Here is a 27000-nt window from a genome sequence, read left to right as displayed (position 1 = left end):
AATTGCTAAAATAGTGTTTAATCTTTGTCATCTGGTTTACCATGATTAGCATACTTAAGAAAAGTTTATCAAAATGAAAGTATCTCAATTTCCTTAAGAGCTGTCATTCATGGACATGACAGATTACAATATAGTGACCGAAAATTGAACAAGGTGTTCAAAAAAACATTAATATTGATTTAAATACATTGATTAAAAGATTGATAATATGTTTCTTCAACAGCTGAAGGTTGCACTACTTTGAAAAGCAGTGTGAAGAAGAAAAACAGATGAAATGAACAAGAAAGATCAGAAGTCGGTTTTGGTTCATTTAGGTTTGAAGCTAAACATTATATAGATGTTGAGCAGATTCATGTTTTTCACAGTGGGAGTATGATAGTAGTCAATCACAGCATAACACATGAAACCATTTATAGAAAAGGGATATGCTAAAAGGAGAATATCAATGAGAAGTGAAATGAGTGATTCTCTGCAAGAGGAATCATCTGTTAACTGAACTCTCTGCTTGATTTTAGATAACATCAAACATTTTAGGCAGGTTTTTGATGCACCCCAAATACAAGAAGAATATTCTAAGGCTAGCCAGACCTTAAATTTACATAATAATAGCAGTTGCACAAGTGAAAAATTGTGTTTTCAGTGGAAAGTTCAAGTTTTATGGAAAGTAAGTCTAAGATGTGGTTTGTGCCAGGAAAGGTTGCAAATGTAAATCCACCCAGAAAAAAAAAAAAGGAATGTTTCATGGAGATCTTGGGTATTATGAAAGGTAAGAAGAGTTTAGAAAGAAGTTTCTTGTAAGAAACATATGACACTGTGCTTTATCATTCAGATTATAAGGTTGCCTTGCCTCAGAGATTGGTAAGATTGCTGTTCTAAGGCATTAGTTCTGGAATATCTTGAAATGTTTAAAAGTTTTATCAAATGAAGAGGAATGAATTATACAGTCATCAGCAAATCTTGACAAGATTTGAGGTGAGTGAAAGAGGGTTATTAAGAGGAATGGATGAGAATATGCAGCCACAGACTACTCTGGTGTTGGTGGGAAAATCTGAAGAGGTAATGTTTGATGAAAATAAGCTTTATGACTACTACTAGTAATTAAACAAATTCAGTTTTAATTGCTCATTAAGAGAATATAAAAACATACAAGGAAATACTAGTTTCACCATCAAGGGGTGGGTAGCTTCTTAAAAATAAATAAACCTAAAGATGACAGGTGAAAAAAAGACATTGTCATAAACTGAGAAACTGTTTATGTTTATGAGAAATCTTTGATAGTTTTAACAATCAAAGCATAAGGAAAAAGTGTGGTATGTATCACGTTTTCTATCATTATTTGGTAATGATTAGTTGAAAATTTAAAATCAGGTTTCTTAAGTGACCTAAGAAGACTAGAAGCCATTTTGATATTCAGGTCATTCATGATTCTTCTGATGATAGGCTAAAGGAGCCATAAGATGCAATGTTCCAGGCAAATAAGGTGATTTGTCTTCATCTTTGAGGCATGCCTTTTAGTCAGCCTTATCTTTAGATGATCCTGTGGTGCTACCCATTTGGGTGAGAAAGAGATGGAAACAGTTGGACAAAAGTTATGCCCAACAGCTTTTGGAAGGATGAAAAAAAAACATGACTCCCATCATTACCAGTGGCAAGTTTCTTACATTTAGTCCTATCAAAGTTAGACTTAGCCCTTTTAATGATGATTTTGCAAGTATTGTGGACTTCAAAGGTTGAAGTAGTGCATAAGGTTCAATGTTTTTTCATTTGGTTATGCTGTAAATTAAAGTTGCCAAGAAATTATATTATTAATTTCATCCTTTATCCAAGTATAATTTGATTTTTATTGCATTGTGTTACACAATGTGTAACACGATGCTTTCATCAAAAATTTAACTGCCACGGACCTAGGATACAGCACCTGATACCACAGAACTTGACAACAACTAGCAACGTTCCAACACTCATACGGTAAAGAATTTACCATTTGTATTCTGGTTTATCAATTATATGTAACAGTTTTGAAGCTATCAAAAACATCTAATATGTGTAATTAATTGTTAATAGGCTTTTGTTGTGTAAAACCTTTATGTACCAGTACCCCTGATGATGTAAGCCTTGCAACTTACGAAACTTGTCGGGTTTTAATTGTTTATTTTTATTAAATTCTTTATTTACATCATAGTGTGCTCTCATTACTGAAAATGTCCCACAGAAAGTTTATAAAATGTTTATCTTCCATTCAGTGGAACAGGTAGAAAAAAAATCCTTCCATGAATTGCAGCCGTATTTATACAGTGCCCTATATCATAGCTGCTGGAGACTTTAGAGAAAATAGGAGAATATCCCAGAAGTGGAAAAGTAGGATGTGCACAGTTAAAAATATGTCTCGACAATGCTCAGCTAGTAGACATATAGAGGATTCACAATCCTAATCCCCAGGCTTACATGTACATGACTGAAGGTATTGGTACCCATCTTGATCGAATTTATATCTCTTCTTCCCTTATGAATAAGATAAAGCATCTTGACATTAACATGTCAGATCATAATCCAGTTCTACTTAAATTCTGCTGCATGGAACAAGTAGAGATCAGTTCTGGACCATGGAGACTACCACAAAATTTTCTGTTGATCTTTCAACCAAATTTCAGACAATCTGTTCAAACTGGAATAATGTTAAGTGATACACACAGAATATGAACAAAATTTATTTAGATAACAAATACAATAATCAATAGCAACTGCAGCTGATGCTCATCATAGCAAACTTGTAGAAATCCAAGAAATGGTTCGTTATGAAAGGTTTGTTATAATGAATTTCCTTTAACACGATGCCAAGGCATTTGGGTAATTTATAGAAAGCGAATTCACTATGATCATGTTAAGGTCGGAATTGACCATATCAAATCAAGAATATATTATCAGGATACTTCTGTGGCCAAGCGATTATTTTCATATGCTACTTGTTTGGAAACGAGAGCTAGGTTCAATTTTCATCATCATGAATTTGAACTTCTTAGACCTTTTTTTTAGATAAGGCTAAGTTGCTTGATCTTAAGTAGTAGCATCCGATTTGGTTTGCAAAACATGCAGAGTGGCCTGAGAACAACACATTTGGTCTTTAAAAACATGCCACTGATAGTGGGATAGACTGAGAGTGGATAAAAGTAATCAGTCAGAAGATCACCATTGAACCTCTAATCATCTTTGATGTTATTATACTCCTGAACAGCTATTAACTATGTACAAATCCATACAATCCTTGTTTACAATTCTCACATTTGCAGTGTCCCAAAGAGCTTCTCCTGAAGGTTCTTGACTCATCACAGAAGAGAGCAGTTGGTTGATTAATGATCCATCTCTCACCAGCTTGCTTAATCTCTTTCATATAGATGTTTAGTTGCTGCTATTTGTATTTTCTATTGTGATATTCAGAATGCCAATTCTTAGAATTGGATTTGATACCCCATCCTCCTCTGGATGGGGTATCATGCAGTAATTACTCAGCATACAACTCTGAATTCAAATTTTTCATTTTCTTCATTCATTTCTTGCACTAGTGTCCTTTACAAAGCCCTTCACTGTATATTAGTGTCAACAATTTTGGTCTTTTCCCTGATCATTCCAGGTGTTTTGTTGGTTGAACAAGATTTCACATGATTACCTTAAAAAAATTGCAGAAAAGCTGAGTTAGAATTGTTTTTCACTCTAAAAATATGATTCTTCAGCCATAAATTCCAAACCTGTGATTGCTGAATATTATGAACCCTCATGACACATTTTCAGTGTGAATTTCAAAAAAACAGACCAAAAGTGGTTGTATGCATTCAGGGAAGTGTTTGGCTGCACATAGCTTGAGTAGCATTGGAGATATACTGGCAATCATCGGGGACTTGTGAAGCAAATCCACCAATGGACTATTCCTGACCTCATTTTATCTGATTTCTAGTATCCAATATTCAGATGTAAGAACACACACCTGAGAGAGGAAACTACTAACCAATCCTGTGCACAATACTTCAAAATGACCACCTACATATTTGAAAAATGCAGCAGACAGTGGCAATCATCTCATGGTCATAAACCCTAATTGGTGCTATTGTCTAAAATAGGATAATTTTAGGATAAAATAAGATAAAAAAAAAAAATTTTTTTTCTTAAGAAGAAACTTGACATTGCTAGCATTCAAGAATGTGAACAGAGCTAATCTTAGTCGGTACAGTCACCTAAACAGAATGTGAAATGAAAGATTAGCAAAACGTTTTAATAGTATTTTAGGTGATTTAATGCAGTTAGAAGTACCTTGAAGACCAAAATATACTATCTAACAATACTGGAGTTCTGACAGAGTGATTTGGAGGAAATTTGCAAGGTTAAAAACTGAATTTTCAAACACAAAAAAAAACTACTTGCTTGTTTGCAACAAAGACTGACTGGTTGAAAAACATTAAAAAAAAAAAAAGATCTAGAAGAAAAGTATTGGTAAAGGGAATTGTATATAGTAGTCTTTCTTCTACAAGTCTAGTGTTGACGTTACTACTACAAGGATACACAGGCATTTACTCATCTTTTCAGGCACTGGAAAATTTCTAATACTTCTGTCCATTTAAAATTTCATAATTGATTGTTTGTCTATCATGTCACTTCTTTTCTGCCTTTCAGCCAAAATTTATAACCCAGAAACCTGTAGTCTTTCTTTCCTTATAGGAAACATACCATGGACTTGATTACTCACTTCTTAATCCTACCATGTCCTCACAAAATACTCCAGATGTGATTGCAACAAAGCCTATAAAGAAAGATAATAACCTCCTTACTGCTTGTTAACATTCAAGTCATTGTTTTCCGTTTTGTATACTTTTTTCATTGTTTTCCCTAAACAACTTTCTGTACAGCATCATTGCTCAATCTCTAGCCTCATCACTTTTTTGCACTGTAGCAATAGCAATGTCATTTGCAGTTTGTAATCTTTTCACCTTGCATATATAACCTTACACTTGGTCATGATGAACTAGCAACTCAGAAATATCAGTGTTCAAATCCTCCTTCTGGAGATCTCTACATCACTTTCATTTATTGGTGTTATCTTAGTGTACCAGTTTACATATTAGGGTTCTGTGATATTCTGTTTAGATGTATTTTACAGATTGTAGTAAATTACAGATTAGTCTGTAATTTGCTATTTCTGTCTAAACTATCCTGCCACTGCTAAGACTCAACCTCTCTTGAGGCACTACCAATTCTTTTGTGCTTTCACATAATGTATGGCCCAATATTCCACACATGTAATAATAGCTAACTCATCTTCAGTTGAGAGGCTCTTGTAAATGTTCCTGATATCCTGGATGAAATTTGAACCCTAAGTGAATAACAATCAAAGCTTGAAAATAAAAATCATTTAGAATTTCTATTCTGTTTCAATTGAGTTAAACAGAAACAAAGCTACTGCAGGTCCTTTGAGATTACTACTATTAAGAAATAACTGTGAAATTGAGATGGCCACAGGTTTACTAACATGGGATATTATTAGAGCATTCAAATTATATTTAAATTGCTTTCTCACATCTACTTCTCTCTCCCATCCCACCATAACTATGTCAAGTCTATAAGATAAAGTATTCTTGTTTTTCAGTATGGACGTTCTGCACTTGAAACTGTGATGCGAGCAGTGATGTTAATGGAAGCTCCCTTAGTGCAACCACCCAGTGATTACAAAGGAGATTTCTTTGCTGGTAATTAGCCTTGTTTAGGTATTTGATTATTAGTTATTAGAGATTATACATTAATATAAAATCATTTTTACTTAACCAGCATGGTCTAGACTTGGTTCTGTCTGAAGATAATGACTGTGCCTTCAGTTATCATTATCTTCGGATAATGATAAAAGTGTGTGTGTGTGTATTATGATTGTTTCAATTTCAGCAACAAAGAGAAGATCTCTAATAATTTGTAAGATCTGGCGTGTCTTTCTTTAATTTTGGCTACTAGTTCATTGTTTCATTTTTTGTTTTTTAGGTGATTTCTTTCCAAGTCTATTCCGTGTCAGTTTCTGTCAGCAGTTCCAGGATATTTCTATGCATTACAGAATGCAACTTCTTCTTTGTAACATGACCACTTGAATTCCTTGATCCATTTGTCTTGAAAGCATGCTGATTTTAGTTGATGACACAATAGAACTGTTTTCTCCTGTGTTTATTAATATTTTCTGGACCCTTTCCTTCAGTTTTGCACTTCATAAAACTAAAAAAGTGTAGTTTGTATAATTTCCTTTCATTTATTATTGATAATGAAGGATGAATTTAAACAAAACAAATAAGTTTATGAAAAAAAACAGAAAAATGGCCAACACTGGCAAGAGAGCCAGAGCATCAGTAACGCAATCCAACTTGTCTTTGCAAGATTATTGCTTTTTATATTTCTTTTTATTTTAAATAACCCTATTAAAAAGTCTTTTCATCATGCATGTTTAAATATATAATTATAATTACACTCATTTATGTTTTAAATTGTGGAAATAAGCTTACATCAAGACTACATTATTACCACCTACTGACTTAAGAGTATTGAGAGAATTACAGTTGGCAGGATATTTCAGGAACAAATGATAATCGATCTTATTAAATTAATTTTTTATGGACATCTAGTTAAGGCAAAATAAAATGTTCTTTGAGATTACATGACTATTTATTTCAAAATTATGCAGGATAGGTTTTAGTTGATAATTAGTGCCACCTCTGTTGGCATAGATGGGAATTACTTTACATTTCAGAAACATCAAAGGTATCTTTGAGAGTATCTCTGTGCAAATTAACTTTTAGTAGGTGTCTATGAAGAAATTAACTTATAAGATGCTATCTCCTGGTTGAAAATAAAACTTCTTTATATATTCATTGGGGACACGTATGATCAAATAACTTAACAAATGAGATGATGCTTAAACATTTTTAAAGAGTGTATAAATTATGCAAAAAAAAAAAAAAATACATTTTGAATGCATTTAGAATGGGGCTGAAAATTCACTCGCCACTTGTCTCTGATTACTTGGCTAGTGATTTCTGGGGTCTTGCACAATACATATATTAGCCCTATTCACACAAAAAAAGTTGCAAACCTATAACACACCAGTACCATGTCCTTCCATCGATTCCTTTTAAATCAATGGAAGGACATAATCTTTGTGGAAGGTAGAGTGAAGGTGGGATGTTCCAAATGCCAAAGTAAGTGTGTAATGATAGAAGTAGAAGAGGAGATGGTTTAGTAGGTGTGAAGCAGTTTCAGATGTTAATCAGCAGCTGCCCATTCTTAGAAGAGAGTAGGAAATTATAGTGTAATGGCCAGTTTGGCAAACTGTTGTCCATGACAATAACTATAGAAGAGGCATAGCACAGAAACAGAATAGGTGAAAGAGAGAGAAGTACTTAGTCTGTACTATTTAGCTGAGCATTATCAAAGGGAGAGAAGAATTAGGGGATTTTGGAAGACAGCTGCATTTTGGAAACACATTTTTCAGAAACTCAGTTTGTTCTTCCTTAACCTTTTGTCTACATATAACACCAGTATACTATAGGTTCTGCTGTCTCTTCCTTCTGGGATTGATATATGAAAATAAACGTATATATTTAGTGACTAAATAAACACACGTAAAACCACAGTAATAGGTTTTTTTTTTAATACGTAAATATTTCGACCTAAGTGTCTTAGGACATTGTCAGTACAGTTGAGAACAATACTAGGAATAACATACAGATAGGACGCATAAATACAATGGAATCCAAATGCATGCAGCAGCACTTTCTAGCATTTAAAAAAAAAAAAAAAACATTCGATTATTTAGATTAAATTAAAATTGAATTATTTTACACAATTTTGTATGACAATTTCCCATACTTTAGGAATGGCAAGAACATCATTGCGGTTTAGATTGGGTCTGTGAAGTAGGGCTTCAGCACTTTCTTTATATAAACGTTCATGTTTGTATGAAGATCTGTGTAGAAGTTTGGTCTTTTCCCAGTGGATCCTATGGTTTGGGTTTTCAACTCTGTTTTGGGAGAGGCCGGATTTCTGCGGCTTGATGAGACTGATGTGATCTTGATGTTCAGAGATGCATTTAAGAACAGATCTGCCTGTCTGCCCAAAGTACAACAGTTTACAGGCGCATGGTACCTCGTACACGCCAGGTAGTACAGAGATGGGAGTTTGTCTTTAGGTAAAGGTAACAAGTTGTAGATCTGGTTGATGGGTTTGTAGGTCGCAGCAAGATTGTATTTTTTCATAATTTTTGAAAGTCGCTCTGAGATGCCTTTGACATAAGGTATGGGAATCCTATTAGCTTGTTCTTGTCTAGGTTGATGTGTGGAGAAGTGGCTGTTGATTTTTTAAGTAGTTTTAGGATTGTATCCATTTAGAATGGCTGCATTTTTGATTATTTCCAATTCTTGTTTTAGAGATTCCTCAGAGGAGCAAAATCTGTGTGCTCTGGTTACCAGTGATTTGATGATGCCAAATTTTTGAGAAGGATGATGAGCAGAAGAGGTGTGGATATAGCAACCTGAAAAGGTCAGCTTTCAATAGATAAGTGGAGATGGAACCGTCTTCTTTTCTTTGGATGTGTAAATCCAGGAAAGAGATACCCTGTGGAGATTCTTTTTCTAACGTAAATTTGATGTGGGGTGAAAAAGGTTTATTTTATCTAGAAACAGATATAGCTCTTGTTCAGAATGACCCCAGACTGCAAAGACGTCATCGACATAATGTAGCCAGATTTTTGGTTTGGGTTGAAACACTAAACGTTTTTGCTTAAGATCTTCTATAAACAGGTCTGCCAAGTTAGGTGATAAGGAGGACCCCCATAGCTGTTCCCTCCTCTTGCTTGTAGATTTTTTCTTTCCAAGTGAAGGAAAGAAATTTTTCCCCCATAAATGAAACAGGTCCACTGTTTCCTTATGGGGGATAATAGTGAAGAGGGAGACAGTGTCGAAGCTAATTAGCATGTCAGTTTCTAACAGTTGAGTGTCTTTTATTTTAACGTTAAATTCTGTGGAATTTTTAATTGATGAGGCTGAGTGGCCAATGTGGGGATGGAGAAGGTTAGATAAGAATTTTGCTAACTTGTAAGTCGGGCTGCTGATAGAATCAACGATGGGTCTGAGTGGGACGTTGTTCTTGTGAAGTTTGAGTAAACTGTATATTCTAGGAGGTCTAGCATGGTATATCTTGAGTTTTTTTACAGGCATGTCTTAATTGACACCATCTATTGTTGGAAAAAGAGAGAAAATAGTATTAAAAGGTTTGGAGTATGTTTTTAAGCTGCTGGTGATTCCAAAAACAATCTCTCTGATTTATAATGACTTCTGTGTAGCATTTTTGTTTTCTGTTGATCCTGTGTGAAGGGATATCCAAGGCATGGTCTGCTAATACCAACTTGCCATAACGATAGTGCTGAATATATTTTTTATCTTCAAAGGTGGGTGTCAACAGTTCTTCTTGTGGGTCCAAAGTTAGCTAGCGCACTTCATAAACTCCTTGATGTGATAAAGAAGAGAAAGTAAAGGAAACTAAAAAGTAAAGAAAACTAAAGGAAAGGATGATGAAGAGAGTTTGTCCTTAGGTGAATGGATGAGCATGAATAGACAAAGTATTTCTTTTTGGAATGACACTTAATTCTAATTACCTGCTACATACATCAATTCTATATTGTGTGAACTTCAATGCCACCAAAAAGTCTTATTTCGTACCTGTTTTTCTACCTAAGACATTGCACCAGTAAAACTGATGGTACAACATAAATACTAAATATTGTTTTTTTTTTTTATAGAAAAACCACATTTACAGGCAGATATTTGCATAAACATTCACACCATCATCTAGCTCAACAGCATGGTATCCTAAAAACACTAATTCACAGAGCTAGAGCTAATTGTTCCAGTGACAGTGCTCTTACCACTGAACTCATCTACATCACACTTTCTTAGCCAATGGCTATAATCCCCATAGGATAGGAAAAAAAAATACTAAATGCTCCCCGGAAATCCCTCCATTGCCTTCACACAAGACTACAGCAAACCACCGCATACATTCAAGGCACATTTAAAAAGATATCTAGAGTGCTTAATAAATATCAGCTATGCACCATATGTCAAAAACTGCAACTCTCATCCTTTCACCTTAGGACAAATTCTCTTCTTTATCACATCCCGGAGTTTATGAAGCGCCCTGTTCTTGTGACCTGGCTTACTTTGAACAGACAGGAAGAACTATTGACATCCACCTTGGTGAACATAAAAAATAACTTTGGCACTGTCATTATAGCAAGTTGGGTCTATCAGACCATGCCTTGGAGCAAATGGAAGAAAACAAAAGTGCTACATAGAAGTCATTATAAGTCAGAAATTGTTTTTGAAATGAAGAGCAGCTTTAAAACATACTCCAAATCTCAACAAGTATGGCTGTATAAATTTACAAAAAATCTGGGAGACAGTCATTTTAAGATCTAATTAATATTTGTTTTCTCTCTTTTTCCAACAATAGATGGTGCCAATTAGGACTTGAGTTCCTTGTGTTGTTCATTACAACTTTTTTAAACTAGTCCCACTGTTATACTAAATTGATTTTTGTGTACTGTGACAAATTGTTCTTGTGCTCTGAAGATGCTGGATATAATACAAGTGAAATATCAGCTAATAAGTTATTAAATATTAATTTTTTTCTTATCATTTTATGTTATAATTAATACCATTAAAATAAACTAATATGATATACTGTTTTCTCTTCCCCCCCCCCCCCCAAAAAAAAAGAAAAGTAATAATTACTTTTTTTGTTATATTTTTTTATTGCATGTTACACAGAGAAAGTGGTACAAAATACTTTGTTCATAACTCTTTAAATGAATTTAATTGACAATTGTGGCATAGTGAGAGCAGGCTGCATTAACTGTTTTAGAATGTATCTTTCTTGGGTTGTATTATTATAAATTTTATATGTTAAAAAAAAAATGTTTGTATCTTATAAAGACAAACTGTATGACTATATAAACACTAAACAAAATATAGAACAGGGAGTTTTTGAAGATTTCAGCATATAACACGACTAGTTTACAACAGAAAATGGCATGCTTATTTTCACTGATTGGTTGGCCGAGCAGTTAGCGTATCTGCTCTCCAGCCAAAAGGCTGCGGGTTTGAATCCCACCGTGGGAATGGATGTTTGTGATTGTGTGTGTGGAAATACTAGTGGTGGCGGGTGGTAGATGGCATTGGTGGAGACAGAGAGATGTAGAGTAAGTGTTCTCCCTCGAGTCTTTGGACTCCCTGGAGGTGTCAAGTAATAATGTTTACAACATATTATGAAAATAATCTTCGGCAAAGTTTACATAGAACAAAAAATGCACTTTTGTCTAAAGACCATTTCTTTTTCAGTTTCCTTCTCTCCTTTTGGAATGACAAGCAAATTGACCTTACATAAAACTGTAAAGAATTACGTGTTTGTTGCTTTCTTTAAGCTGACTTTACGATGTAGCTATGAACATGAGTTAATAAATGTCAGTCAGTGTTTTCCTGACTGTGAAGGATTATCACAACTCATAATGGAAGTAACTGATGGCTTAAAATCTCTCATCCACGTTTTAATCTGTGACTACAAATGTTGTAGCACTTGCCTTCATACCACATCCTTGATTGGTGGTATAATGAACAGGTAACATTCAGATATGACATACAGAAAATCTGATGTTTTTATGTGACATGAATGCAGTAGCATGAAAATTATTGTTTTGAACCAATCTGTTCAAATTGTTTTTTTGTCATCAACCAGAAGAAGATTTATGGACAGTCTTCTTAAGGAACAAATTAATAACTATTCTGGTATGATGGATTAATTGGACCTGTGGTTCCTTATCCATTTATTAGATGCACAGAAAATGTCAGCTTTAAGGATGATTATTGAACTTTTTTTTTTATTATTATTATGTTGAGTCCATACATGAGAGGTTGGTTGATCAACCTATAGTACATTAATACCGTATATGGGTAGTGGGTTGGAAAAGGAGGAACTTGTTTACATTTGATTCAAAAGACTGTATATTGTATTTTTTGTGGAAACACAATGCGGGTGGGGGGACTGTTCCACAATACAGCAATTGCATAGATGGAGGAGGAAAAAAAACTTGTTCTGTTTGTTTCTAGGTGTACTGTGAAGGAATGTTGAACAGCAGCTGCACGTGTTCCAATGAGCTTAGTACTAAGTGGGGGAATTATTGATGCTATTTCAGATGAACATTTTCCACGTAAATGGGAAATGTTCAACGTTGTAGAAGAGTACACATAGTGCAGAAAACAAACATTTGTGTGAAAGTGGGCAGAGTGAGTTGGTAAGAGATGGGTCATTAATTAGTCTAATTGCTCTCCTCTGTATTGAGGCAAGCATTTTGAGAGAGCTTTTAGGGGCCCCACCCCATATGTGAGAGCAGTATTCAATAGCTGGATGGCTTTGTGATTTGTATAAAGTTAACAGCTGTTCAGGAGCAAAGGAACATCTTGAGTGAAAGAGAAATCCTAATGTTTTGAAGCTGAGAATGCAATGATTGTGACATGTTTATGTCAGGAGAGGCTTGATGTCAGGGTAATTCCAAGGAGATAAATCTCAAATTGTCGGGAAATTTGGATGTTGTCAAAGATAATTCTGGGAAAAAATGGTTCTTTTTTATGAGAAATAAGACATAACTGAGTTTTATTACCATTGAAATTGACAAGGTTATCTGAATCTGATTGGAGATCAGATTGAGGGAGGTGGTGGTTGATGTAAGGTGTGCAGAGTAAAGTTTATCAAATGAAAGGGAGGAATGCAATATGCTGTCATCTGCATAACTGTGTATTTGGTTGGAGGTCAGCTGAAGTAGGTCATTGATATATAACAGAAAGCAAGTTGGTGAGAGGCCAGAACCTTGTGGAACCCCAACATTAGTTGAATGGTGAGAAGATAAGGAACCATCCACCACCACACATAGTGTGTGTAAATAATAAATTACACGATGACCACAATAACTAACTTTAATGAAATGAAAGTACAGATATTTCATACTGAAAATAACAGTACATCATCAGTGTGTAGAAACAAGCAATCAAAGGAACCGGATTACAAAGTACATATGGCAGTCAGTGTTTTACCAATTAAAAGCTGTTGCCGTGTGCTAGAAACTAATATTAATAAACAATATTATTAAAAACTATTTTTGATAGTTACATAAGATGAGAATTCTCCCCAATTTTTTTTTTTTTGGGGGGGGGGGGGGAGAGACAATTCAGATTTACCCAATGCAAAAGGGCTTCGCAACTTACTTTGAAAAGGTGTTCATATTTAAACCTGCATCTATGGAGAAGACTAGCTTTATCCCACTAGATATTGTGTTTAGTGTCAATGCTATGTTGTGCCAGACCAGACTTTTGAGGTTTCATGTATTCACGTAATTAATGAACATCAGTGTTTCATGTATTCGATATAATATTGATGTTCATTAATTTCTAGCATGTGGTTTTTAATTTGTAATTAAAAATTAAAAATTTGTAATTTTAATTACAAAGTACATACATTGACTACTGTATGTACTTTGTAATTCCGGTTCCTTTGATTGCTCATTTTTACACGCTGATGATGTACTGTTATTTTCAGTACATCATTTCAGTATGAAATATCTGCACTTTCATTTCATTAAAGTTAATTACTGTGGTTATTGTGTAATTTATTATTTATAGTCATGCTACAGGTACCTTTAAAGATTAGACATAGTGTGTGTGTCCAGACAGAAAGCTGGCAATTCAACTATGGAAGTCCTGAGACAGGCCAACGATGGTCTGTCTCAGGACTCAGGACTTACTAAGTTTGCTTAGTAAGCCTTTGTGCGAGACCCAGTCAAAATCTTTAGAGATATCAAATGCAACCGCTTGTGATTCACCAAACTTCTCCATGATATTTGTCCATAAATGGGTGACATATGTGAGCAGATCTTTTGATCAGCAGTGACAGAATCCATACTGGCAGTCTTTTATTGGGTGTGTGCTTTCAAGGTAGTATAGGAGTTGTGGATTGATGTTTCCATTACTTTAGACAGGACTGAAGTGAGTGAGATAGGGCTGTAGTTGGACGGCAGTGACTTGTTGCTGTTGCCCTTCTTGGGCATGTCTAGATTATAGGCCAATTTCCAGGTTTGGGATAGATACCAGTGGAGTAGGAGAGAGTATATACAGGCGACATAGGACTTAGTTCTGGTGCACAAACGTTCAAGACATTTGGAGGAATGCCATCAGGGCCAGGGTACTTCTTTTGTGTCTAATTTGGACAGTATTTTTCCGATCTCTGTCAAAAGGATATGGGAAGCTTTGTATGTTGGACATCTGGAATGGTTGGGTGGCTTTTACCATTGTCAGTTATGCATGCATTGGAAGCAAAGTGTGGAAGGGATCACCCATTGCAGAAGTTCATCCACATAAGGTTCATCCATTGTGGGCTAATGGCTATATGGCTTTTTATTTATTTTTTTTTTTTTAACAAACTACCTGTTTGGGTATGATTTTTTTTGGAAGTTTGTCATGAGATATTTGTTGTAGTCTGATGTTATGTTGTAAACCTCAAAGACCACTTGTGATATTATTGAGCCTTTGGCTCATCCATGCTGGGCTTCTGGCGAGTTCTAAGAAAACTTACATGTTTAGTTTGGTTTTGGGACATTTGTGTTTTTGCAGGGTCATGCTCGCTGTGTAGTCTTCTTTGGCCGATTAATGGATAGAATTAGTAAAGTATTTTTGCAGTGCTTTCACATAGGAAAGTTTTGATTGCAGAGTTACTGGCTTCTGAGTGAAGCGGTGCATTTTCTACAAACTATGGTGAATTGAATGACTTTGCAAACATCTTGGATTATCTGTAGTTTAACATTTGAATCTGCTGTGCATCAGAATCAGCCAGGTGGGTGAGCCATACATCAGAACTGGCCTGATCAGCATCTTGTAATCCCAGCGTTTAGGCCCATATGTTGATTATCATACTTGATATTGTTTCAGAAAATGGATAATGTAGACCGAACAATAATAACTAAAAATATAATCATTATTTCCTATATTTTGCCAAAGTTACGAGGGTGGTTCCATAATTTTCCAAATTGACTAGCTTTCAGAGGTTATAGAAACAAAGCAACTGTGTCACTTTTCAACATGATCTTCCTTTAATTGAACACACTTTTCACCTCTTTGAATTAACATTTCTATGCCCTTGAAAAAATAGTCTGTACTTTTGTCTACAAAATGGCCTAAAACTGCATCTTTCACCTCAGTTTTCAGAAGAGGTAGTCACTGGGTGCTTGATCTGGGCTGTAGGGTGGGTGTTCAATCTCCTGGAAGCCACAGTTGTCCACTGCAGCCATCGCAACAATAGCCGTATGGACTGGAGCATTGTCATGAAGCAGGCGAACACCATGACTCAGCATTCCTTGTCTCCTCTCCTTTATGGTGTCGCACAGTTAATGCAGGAGTGAAGCATAATATTCTGCATTCATGGTGGTATTCCGTTACTCAAAGTCAATCAAGAGCCCCAGCAATTCCAAAAAGATTGTTGTCATGATCTTCTTGGTGGACTGAATGGCCTTGGCTTTTCTCGGCAGCGCTTTGCCTGGTTTGTGCCATTCCATGGATTCCCTTTTGGAAAGAGGATCATAATAAAGGACCATGGTTTCATCTCTGGTGACAGTGGATTCTAGCACCTCTCTGTCTGATTCCTTGGCAAACCTCTAAAAACTTGCTGGAAGAGGTAACACAATGCTCCTTCTGAAATGAAGAGAGAAGTCAGGGCAACCATCCTGCATTGACCTTCATCATGTAAAGCTTCTCGTGAATATGCGAAAGACAGTTGTTATAGAAAGCTCCAACTTTGCTGAGATTTCTTTGAGCTTCAGCCATCTGTCATTGAGCAGTTCCTCCTCAACAAGAGACATTTTCTTCAGTCATCACTTCCATAGGCCGAACATCATGAGGACCATCTTTGATGTTCTCTCTTTCTAGGCAAATCTGTTCAGCCTATTCCTTCATGGTGAAATGTGAAGGAGCAGCTTCCCCATAAACACCATCCAATCACTGTTTGATAACACTTGGAAAAAGCCCTTCTTTGATGAAAAACTTTATCACAGCACAGTACTCAATTTTTAACATTACAGCCACTTAGCATGCCATGTGTTAGTCAAGCGAGTGACTCCAACTGAATGACACAGGTAGAGTGTTGAAACTGGTACACTAAGCTTCCCATAGATGGTGCTATCTGTCACGCACGATGTTTTAAAATTGGTGCGAATTTTGTATGTCAAGCCGGAAACTTTTGGAACCTACCTTGTAAATTGGCATCTTCAGGGATTAAGGCACTTGTATCAAGCACATGCACTATTCAATAATAATAAAAAAAAAAGATGGAACAGGAGAAATACAGGCTAGCCTAAAGTCCTATAACTATGCCATCTGTTGGCTTTGGTTGGGTATTCTTGGCCAGTGGGCTGAATTGTCTGCAAATAAGGATTTCCCATATGAGAAGCAGTTTGATAAACCATATTTTTTGGGATTGGGATAGCTGGTGAGAGCTACCACAGTTTTGATGAAAAGCCTCTCAAACTTGAGTTTGCTTCAGTGGAGTAAGGGTTGGTTATTTTAACAGATCCTGTGATGGGTATCTGGGCAAGATCTGCTATTCCTGAGCAACCCTAGGGGTTGCTCAGGAATAGCAGACCATTGTGGTAGCAACTGTGCACATGATGAATATTTCCAAAATATTTCTATATGCCTGAGATTTATTTCGTATCTTACTGTTTAGATCTTTAAAAAGAACTAGCTTTTCTCTTTTCATTATATTAGCTGCCTTCTCTAATGACTCAAAAAAAAAAAAAATTAATTCCTCACTTCCTTGGGATTGTCCAATTTGCCATTTTGAAATTTACCCACATGATTACTTGAAATTGTCTGCCAATCAAGAAGTTTATCTTTATGTTTCATGCTGAATTTGAATTTTATTACTGCTCCTTTAATCAGCATTGTCTGAATATAATATAATATTATTTATCAGTATCTTAAGCAGTAACACCAGTTATGTCCGTGTGGTACTACCAGTCCAACTTCTTTTCTGTTGATACTTCTTATGTTGACTACCTTTAATTTTTGGTGATCTTGAGTATGCTCTCTGTATTTAAAATTCAATGAATTTTTTTTTCGGTGAAGTTAACTGCTTTCACTTGGAGGTATTAAGGTTTTCCTTCTCAAAAATTCATCTGACTAGACAGAAAGCTAGCCAGGTAATACTTCCCATCGATGTACATATGGTTAATTATCTCGTTCATAGTATCTAATATACTATGCAGATAGTGCTATGCATGTCATAATTAACTGCTCTAGTATAGCATTAATTGTGCTTAACACATTAAGAAGGAAAGATGAAGATTTCATCAGCACTTCAATTCTTTGAAATTCACATAGTATGAATATAAAATTGTAATTACTCTTAGCCTATGTAACACAGCATACATTTTATCCTTCATCGCTCCGAACACTTTCATATATAAAGTGAATTCAGTTATTAAAAAATATCAGCACGTGCTATTGAAAAAACTAACATCAGTTTCAAATCACTTATTTATATTTATATGCTTGCTAATAAAACTGATTCATTAGATGAAATCTTCAGTATTATAACAATAAAGTATGTGATTTGAAAAACAGAACTTGACTGTGTCCATGTCTATTTGAATTGGATAACAGTTTCTTTGACTTTCAGAAAATATCTCAGTTTATTTCAGATGAACTAGTTCTATATGGATTGACAGCTATAATAAATTTCTCCATTGCATAACCATTTTTCAACTGCTTTACTCTATATACCAAAAATATTTTGGTATATAGAGTAAACTAACAAGTAACTAACTAACTAAATAAATAAGAGTAAACTAACTAACAAGCTTCGCTGTTGTCAGTCATAATGCTAAGTTTGTGAGGTCTCCTTTCTTAAAAATGGATGCTATTATACTTCTGGTGAAGTCTGGGAACAATCTCCCTTTGATTGAAAATGATCAGGAAATCAGCCAGCGAAGTCTTTATATTCCCCTGCCTCCTTTTAGCCTTTCATCTCATCGTATGCTGTTTTTGTTTTGTTAATGCCAGAAACCCAAAGTCCAACAAACACTGTTTGCTCTCATCATAGGTTCCACTGCTGTTTGGAACAGAGGTTGGTTCTTTTCATAGTGCAGGAAAATTTATTATTTTAAATTACCATGAAAACGTTTTTCATAAGGTTTGAACACAGCTAACTTCTATTTATATAATGTGAGTTCAGTGCACTGGCCTTGGCATTTCTCATAAGTAATGACAATAGTAAGAGTTTTATTCAGATAAAATCTAGCTGTCTGAATTTCTTATTTTATTAAAATAATATATAAATGACATTAAAATTAAATTAAACAATTTTAAATGCTAATTTCTAATCCGAGTGGGAGTTGAATTTTTAACCAAGTAAACTTAAAAGCATCTTATTTATGCTATACAAATGAAAAATAAAACATTTTTAAATCAAAATATTAGCACGGTACAATAAAAAAACACATTTCTAATTCCTTTTTATTTCTGAAACGTGGTTTTACAAATATATGACCTGTGCTCAGAACAAACAGCTAGAAGAGATGAGAACTGTGGAACTGCTAAAATTCCCTATCACCACTTCTTTTGCTTATATATTGAAGAAACTATAAATGGAATAAAAGTGGAAATAGTATCTAATATACTCATCAATAGCCAATGCAGTAATTGCTAATTTAGATTTTAAAAATTATAAATTATATTCTAACATTATAGTATAATCTATCCTACAATAAATACTAAAAAAACCTAAGTTATGCTCATGAATATAAACCCACCAGTCTCAGTTAAGATCTTGCTGGGCAGTGAAACAATACTACAAGTTTTAAATATTTAGAAACAAAAAACAAAAGAAATTTATAGAAGCCTATGTTTGGAGTATTGCTCTTTATGCAAGTGAAATATGGACCTTATCAAAATAAGACATTAGCAGAATGGAAGCATTTGAGTAATGGTGTTGGCAAAGAGTACTGAAAATTAAATGGACAGAAAAAAGTGACTGACAAGGAAGTACTCCAATAATTAAGAGAATAGGAACATCATTAGGAGTGGAAAATAGAAAAGGAAAATGGATAAGACATCTTATCAGGCAAAAAACATTTATGGGAATGATTTTTGGAGGAAAGTTGTTGGTAAGAGACAAGTTGAAGACCAAGATAGAAGTTGCTAGAGTAAGTGCTTAAGAAATCAGAATGCCACAGCTACCCACAAATAAAAAGAGTGGCAATGGATGGGAGTGAATAGCAACAGAAGCATTTTTTTCGAAGACGAGACAAGGGAAAGTCCTTATGTACATGCAGATATCCTATAATCTATCCATTTTTTGAACTAAAGGAATTTTAAATTTATGTTCCTGCTGTAGTTATTTATACTACTGTTTTTTTTAGTAAAGACTGTCTACAGGTACCATTTCTTGTTCATACTTCTTTCTTATTTTATTTTTATTATGCCCCCCCCCCCTTCCCAATAATATAATGAATATAAGTTAGAGATGCCAAGAAATTATATTCTTGGTTTCATCTTTTATCTAAGTGTAAGCAAACAAAGTTTGCTTCACGACTGAGTTACTTGCATATAGAGGCTAATGACTTCATATCAGTTGCCTTAGTATCCTATAATGCAAAGCACATATCCTTATGGACATGTATAATGCTATGCATTATGGAAAGGACCACTACCCAGACCAGTTTCGACCTTTATTCAGGTCTCATCAGTAGGAACCAATCCCAGAAGTGATACCAAGGTGGAAGGTAATATCTGACACCAATGTAGAAGTAGTAATATGTGCTTTGCATTATTATTATTAGTAAGAGAGACCTCCAGGGAGTCGGAGACTCATCGAGGTAGGCCATATACTACCCACACCAGTTATCATACTTATTCTTTAATTCATTCACACTGTTTCCACTCACAACATTCAATGGCAATCCATTCCAATCATGCACCACCCTATGAGAGAAAAATCTAGCCCTCACCCCCTTCTTAGCAGCATTCATTCTCGGTTTCCAAGGATGCCCTCATGTCCTTACCCCATCTTCCATAAATTGAAAAATTCCACTAATTGAAATCCTGTATGACCCTTTCAAAAGTGTTTGTAAGTCTCAATCATATCACCCTCTTTCTCCTGTTTTCTAGTGTCTGCAATCGACAAATTCTCAGTCTGTCTTCATAATCAGTATTCCATAATCCTCATATCATGTTTAACAATCTCCTTTGCACTCTCTCTCTTCAATATATCAGAATCACAACAGAAACCAGGAGACCAGATCTATGCACAATAGTCCAAATGAGGTCTTATCAAGGCTTGTAAAGAGGCAAAATGACATCCTTATCTTTACATGTGAATGTTCATTTCGGCATTGCAATTATCTTTTGAGTTGTATTTGCAATCTTTGCCACATAGCCCCTAAACTTCAACTCCCTATCTATTAACACTCCAAGATCCCCTAGCTTCATCAGTGTCTTCTAGTCTAATCCCACCCATTTAATACAACATTGGATATCTAATCATGCTGAAGTGAATGACTTTACATTTATCACATTGAACTGACACCCATTTTCCCATGCCCACAATTCCAGCCTATTCAAATCATTCTGCAAGTACTGCATATCAGCAGCATTCCTAATTACCCTACCTATCTTTGCATCATCAGGAAATAGCTGCATGTTGCTTGTCAAATCCTTTCCAACAAATCTTTCCAAATATCATTAATGTACAGATTGAATAACAGTGGACCAAACACTGATTCTTGTAGTACACCACTTGTTACCTTAAACCTTGCAGACTCAGATCCCCCCCCCCCCATACCACTTTTTGATATCTGTCAGTGTCAGCCATCCTCTTATCCATGCTAATACTGTATAACCCAAACCCATTTTCTCCAATTTATGCAACAGTCTACCATGCTGTATTCTGTCAAAAGCCTTTGCAAAATCCAAAAGTATCATGGTATATCCACTTGTCTCGACTTGAACTAGACAAGGGTGTATTCTCCTTGTCTAGTTCAATGGTAACGTTGTTATAGAATGTGAGCAAGTTGCTAAAAAAATGACTAAAAAATTGCTAAAAAAAAATGCAAAGTTACCACTCCAACTTTCAACCCATTTCTGAATGCAAGCCCTAACCAGTTTTTTCAAAATCTTCACCACCACTCCTGAGATGCTGATTGGTCGATAGTTGGATACACCGGTCTTTGCACCACACTTGTGTAATGGAATTACCATACATTCCTTCCATTCCAGCGGAATCTTCCCTGTTCTGAGGCTCACATATTAAACAGCCTGGTCAAAGGAATGGCCAGTTCAGCTGAACGCTCTTTTAGCACACATGTTGATATTCCGTCAGTCCTTATTGCTGAATTCTTATTCAATTTGTGAATCAGCTCTAAAACCTCGGCCTCACACACTTGCGTTTCTTCATCTAGCGAAGAGGTAACAGCTCTTCGCTAGATGAATGAACGCAGCTCAATGTTGCGTTCACCAAGTTGATAGCTTTTAATAAAATGGGCACTCATTAACTGACCAACCTCTTCTGCATCTGTAACCCTCATGCTGTCTGGATTTATAAGAGTTATTCTTTCATATGCATTCTTTCTTTCACTTGCAGCATATCGATAGAATTCTTGTGCATTGTCTTTAGCATGCAGAGCCAGTTTCTTTTCATACTCAGACTTTGTTTTCTGTACAACAGTTGTGACTATTCTAGCCTGCTGCTTATAAATGTTCATAACAGACGTCATCCTTATGCAAACGGTATTCCTTCCACATCGTCTTTTTCTTACGGATCTCTTGCTTAATAAAATTACATATCCATTTGACTCCTACTCTATTTAATCTTTAGACTCTCGGGACACATTCTGATATCGCCTCATTTAAGTATTGTTTAAATGCTTCCTATGCACTGTTGATATTCTTTTTATCCAGCAACCGATCCCATTCCACTGAACTCGGTATACTCCTCGGTTGATCATAATTTCCAGCTTTGTGGTTCAGCATGTAACCTTTTCTGAATGGAACATTCATAAACGTAGTCACTTCCCAAGTAAGTACCACATGATCACTGTCACCAACCTGGGGCAGAATAGTTACATCTTTAACTGAAATGCCCTCTGACACTATAATCAAATCTAACACTCTTTGCCCTTGAGTTTCTTCTGTCACATGCTCCTTGAGAAAATTGTCCTGCAACAGCTCAATAAATGCATTTTCATTCTTCTCATGAGATTCTACTGCTACCCAATCAATATTTGGTTAACTAAAGTCTCTCGTTAGGATTACTCTATTCGCACTCATCTTTTGTATTTGGTGATGCGCTTTATCGCTCACAACTGATCCACCAGGTCTGTAACAACACCCCACTGTATAATCAGTCTTGTTAGATTTCACCTCACACCAAAGGCTTCAAACTCAGTGCCACATGAAATATTGTTAGTAGTAGTACTACAATCATAGGTCTCAACTCTAACTGGATTCAAGTCATCCGATATCATTAGCAGCACCCCCCCCTCCTCTCCTCTCTATCCTTCCTAAAAATACTGTCCCCTTGATGCTCGATACCAGTTAGGTCTGATTCTGATAGCCAGGTCTCACTAATACCTACAATCTGAGGCTGCAACATAATGTCATTTACATTATACAAGTAGCCCAGTCATGAAGTTACTTCACACTCAAACTTGGTTTGCTTACACTTGGATAAAGGATGAAACCAAGAATATAATTTTTTTGAAACTTTAATTTATAGTATAACCAAGTGAAAAAACATTGAACCTTCTGCATAACTTCAACCTTATTGTTACGTATTGGTCTGGGTAGTTGCCTTTCCCATAATGCACTATGGGATACTAAGGCAATTGATGTGAAGTCATTCTCTATATACAAGTAACTCAGTCATGAAGTTACTTCACGAACACACTTTGTTTTCTTACACTTGGATAAAGGATTAAATCAAGAATGATTTCTTGTCATCTTTAATTTATAGTGTATAACCAAGTGAAAAAATATTGAACATAATGAATTCTGTTGATCACATGTTACACTACTGTTCCTGCTGACTATTGCTGACATGCACTTGGCATCTGAACATCATTGTCATTTAATGTAATATACAGTCACTTCTCATTATTACAAACTATCTGGAGGTCTCAGATGATAATAATAATAATTATTATTATTATTATAATAATTTTTGGATAATTCTCTAGAATTGATGATGATGTACAAAAAATGGGAGATTTGCGCACAGGATTCTATGAGACATATAATTATGTCTCATAGATCCTGTGAATCTCATAAAATTATGATGTAAACATAATTATATGTTTACATCATAATTTCTGGCTTTCTATCAACAATTTTCTTCCAAATTAATCTCTTACTTTCAAGTCTTCAATATTGGCAGATCTTACATTGCTGTCTTCTAAGGCACTGCTGACTAAATCAGTTTAGTTAATTCCTGATTTTCGCTTAGTGTTAGCTGTGTAATTTAACTGGATTTGTTTTATTTCAAATGGGGAGAGAGAGAGTAAATGATATGTGTAAATGAATGAATGAATGCATTTATTAACAAAAAAAAAAAAAAATAATAATAATAAAATAAAAATGGAATTTAAAATATTGTCAATTTCATAAACCACCAACTCCAAACAATAAAAAAACATTGCTCTTCACAAAACACTTATCATTATATTAGTCATTAGTAATTTACAGATATCTAACTTTTAGAATAATATATGAAATTCTTATGTTAAAGGATATATAATACAATAGATACTTTTTTAGAATAGGATCTGCATTACTTTTTTTTTTAATATTCCATGAAAGCATGTCATGCTTTGATAATATAATGTTATGTCAAACTTTGAAATAAAATAGTTTTATGTTATATAGCATTAAATAAATGAATTAAGTGAATACTGTAACACAGCATTCACTTAATTAAATATATCAAATTTAAGGTTGTCTTTTTAAAAAAAATAGTATAATGATTACATATTCCCAATTTACAGATATCAGAAAAGCCTTAGTTGGAGTAGGTCTGGTAAATGAGGATGAGAAGACCGGTATGCAGTTCCTAGATAAAGGTAATATGGTCATAATCATAATGATGTGCACATTATTATTGTTATTATTATTCAATTACCTCCATGAAATTGACAGGCTCATCATGGGAGGCCCACTAAACTAGCAGCATGTCTGTCATATTGAATCTTGAGCACTTTCTCTGTAAAAATTTAAAAAAAAAAAAAAAATCACTCTTCACTGCTCATCACACTTTTACACAACTTCAAGCTTTTCTTCTTCTCTCATTCTTTACTCTTTTTATAATTACTTCACTCATATCACTATTTTCCTCATATCCAATGCTGCCACCTGCATTCTCTCAACTTTTCTGCACAGCCAACATTCCAGAGTACTGATATCACCATGGTCATTCATCTCCAGGTCCTCTTTTTCCACATCAGGATAAAACTAGATAACCAAATTTGAACACAACAGGTCCATGCATTGTCTGACTATTATCTTATATAAATTATTTCATTTAAAGATTAAGACTGTTTTTGTATCCAGTAATGATATACATGAGAAAATCATAAATCTTAATTCTGATAGTCATACTTAGCCAATAATTAAAACAAAATTTTATGATTCATTGTTATCCAATGAAAAACAGTAAGCAAGTACTAATAACAGCAAATGAGACTGAAGCTAGGAAGCTAGCGTTTTCCTAAAGTCCTGATGGTGCCCCCTGGCAGGCTATATTGGTAGTTCTTGGCCTTTGGGCTGAAGTTCTTCTGATAAAAGTTTCCCAAATTTGGGGCAGTCTCATGCATCCAAATTTGTTGAGGTTTGGCATGTTCCTAAGGGCCGAGGCTGATTCCATGAATAGTCTTTCATACTTGAACTTGCTGCGGTGTATTACTGTAGCTTTCTTCCATCTTATTCTGTGGCGAGTACCCAGAGCGTGGTCTGCAAGCCTAGAGTGGCTGTACTGGTGAAATCGGATGTAATCCTTGTGTTCTGAGATTCTGATATTTGCTGTCCTGCCTGTTTGGCCAAAGTAGGACAGTTTACAGCTGCAAGGGACCTGGTATACACCAGGTAGGTCTAGGGGAAGTGGTTGGTCTTTGGTGGAGCGGATAAGGGATGCCAGTTTTCTATGTGGTCTGTAACAAGTGGTCAAGTCATGTTTTTTTTAAGATTTTATTGATTTTTTCTGAGGTGCCTCGGATGTAGGGAATGGTGATGGATTTAGAGTAATCTTTTTTGTGAAGGGGAGGGGGTGGTGGGTTGTGGATAACTGGGTTAAGTATTTTTTGGAGGGGGTAGCCGTTGGCTGAGAAAGTGTCACGGATGTGATTTAGTTCAGTGGTTAGGGCTTGATCATTAGAACAGATTATTTTTGCCCTGTTGAATAATGTTTTAATAACTCCATATTGTTGTGGGGGGGGGGGATTGTTGGTGAATGTATCTGCCTGTATGGGTGGGTTTTCTATAAACTGAGAAAACCAAGGTTCCATCAGGTTGGCGGGTGACTAGTGTGTCTAGGAAGGGGAGGTTATTGTTTTCCTCTTTTTCCAGGGTGAATTTGATTCTAGGGTGTTGGTTGTTTAAGTGTGTTAGGAAGGAGAGGAGTGAATCCGGGCCATGTGGCCAAATAGCGAAAACATCATCAACGTAGCGAAGCCATATGGTAGGTTTTTGTGGGGCTGAGTTTAAGGCTTTCTCTTCAAACGTCTCCATGAAGAAGTTGGCCAATGGTGGGGAAAGTGGTGAACCCATGGCTGTCCCCTCTATCTGTTTGTAGAATTTTTCCTGCCAAACGAAATAGCCTGAGTTCATTGTAAACTGAAATAGGGTTGAGATATCGGGAGGAAATTTAGCTTGGATTAGCTCTAAGGTTTCTTTGAGGGGGACATTCGTGAATAGGGAGGAGACATCAAAACTGACCACTTTAGGAAAACGCTAGCTTCCTAGCTTCAGTCTCATTTGCTGTTATTAGTACTTGTGTGCACGTGTCTTTGTAGTAAGTTCCCAAGAAGATGGCAACGTGACGTTCGCCGAAATATTGGAAAGTATATATTAAAGTTTATTTAATCTATATTTCTAGTATACGCTGTCAATTCCTTAAATATTAGTTATCATGTTTAACCAGCGTATAAGCCTCTCAACAAGAATACTTATGGTAGTGTGATACAAATGCTAACATATGAGTGACATAGCTGTCTTCTTATTAATAATAATCAGCATTATTATTATGTTATTAAGACTCATAGAATGGATTGAGAGATACCTGCTAAAGCTCACAATATGTGCTTTAAACTCAGTCAATGCATCTGCACTCATTAGTCTCAAATTATGGAGACTACAATCATGTTAGAAAAAATTACTTTAATTTCCCAACATTTCAACCTTCATATTAAGGTCATTTGGAATATATACAGAGACAAGCTATATTACATTTCAAACATATGCCAAAGAGAATGATATGATCAACCGTTATTCTACTGGCCTGACTTCTAGGGGAAGGGACTACTTCAAAGCTATATTCTATTTATAACATCATCAGAGAACAAATTATTATTATTATTATTAAGAGAGACCTCCAGGGAGTCAGGGACTCATCGGGGGAGGTCACATACTACATGCACCAGCTATCATACTTATTCATGAACTCATTCAAGAATAAGTATGATAAGTATGGATGTTGTGAATGCAAGCTATCATACTTATTCTTGAATGAATTCAAGAATAAGTGTGATAGCTGGCATTCACAACATCCAGTTGCAATCATACACCACCCTATGAGAGAAAAATCTAGCCCTCACCACCTCCTTAGCAGTATTCATTCTCAGCTTCC

General features: G+C 35.4%; 1 protein-coding gene across 1 annotated transcript in view; it reads left to right on the top strand.

The window, feature by feature from the left end:
- The window catches only part of LOC150095851 (protein strawberry notch homolog 1-like), a 527670-nt gene that overhangs the window by 390457 nt on the left and 110213 nt on the right, over positions 1–27000 (top strand). Inside the window, exons 21-22 of the mRNA XM_090409548.1 lie at positions 5633–5732; positions 24149–24223. Of these exons, the coding sequence (XP_090265674.1) occupies positions 5633–5732; positions 24149–24223 (175 nt within the window). The remainder of the gene's footprint in view (positions 1–5632; positions 5733–24148; positions 24224–27000) is intronic.

The sequence above is a fragment of the Typopeltis vanoorti genome, chromosome 19 (genome assembly GCF_054136105.1).
Source record: "Typopeltis vanoorti isolate ZY-2024b chromosome 19, IOZ_Tvanoo_1.0, whole genome shotgun sequence".
Taxonomy (NCBI): domain Eukaryota; kingdom Metazoa; phylum Arthropoda; class Arachnida; order Uropygi; family Thelyphonidae; genus Typopeltis; species Typopeltis vanoorti.
The sequence above is the reverse complement of the archived record's forward strand: the minus strand, read 5'-3'. Positions and strand labels throughout refer to the sequence as shown.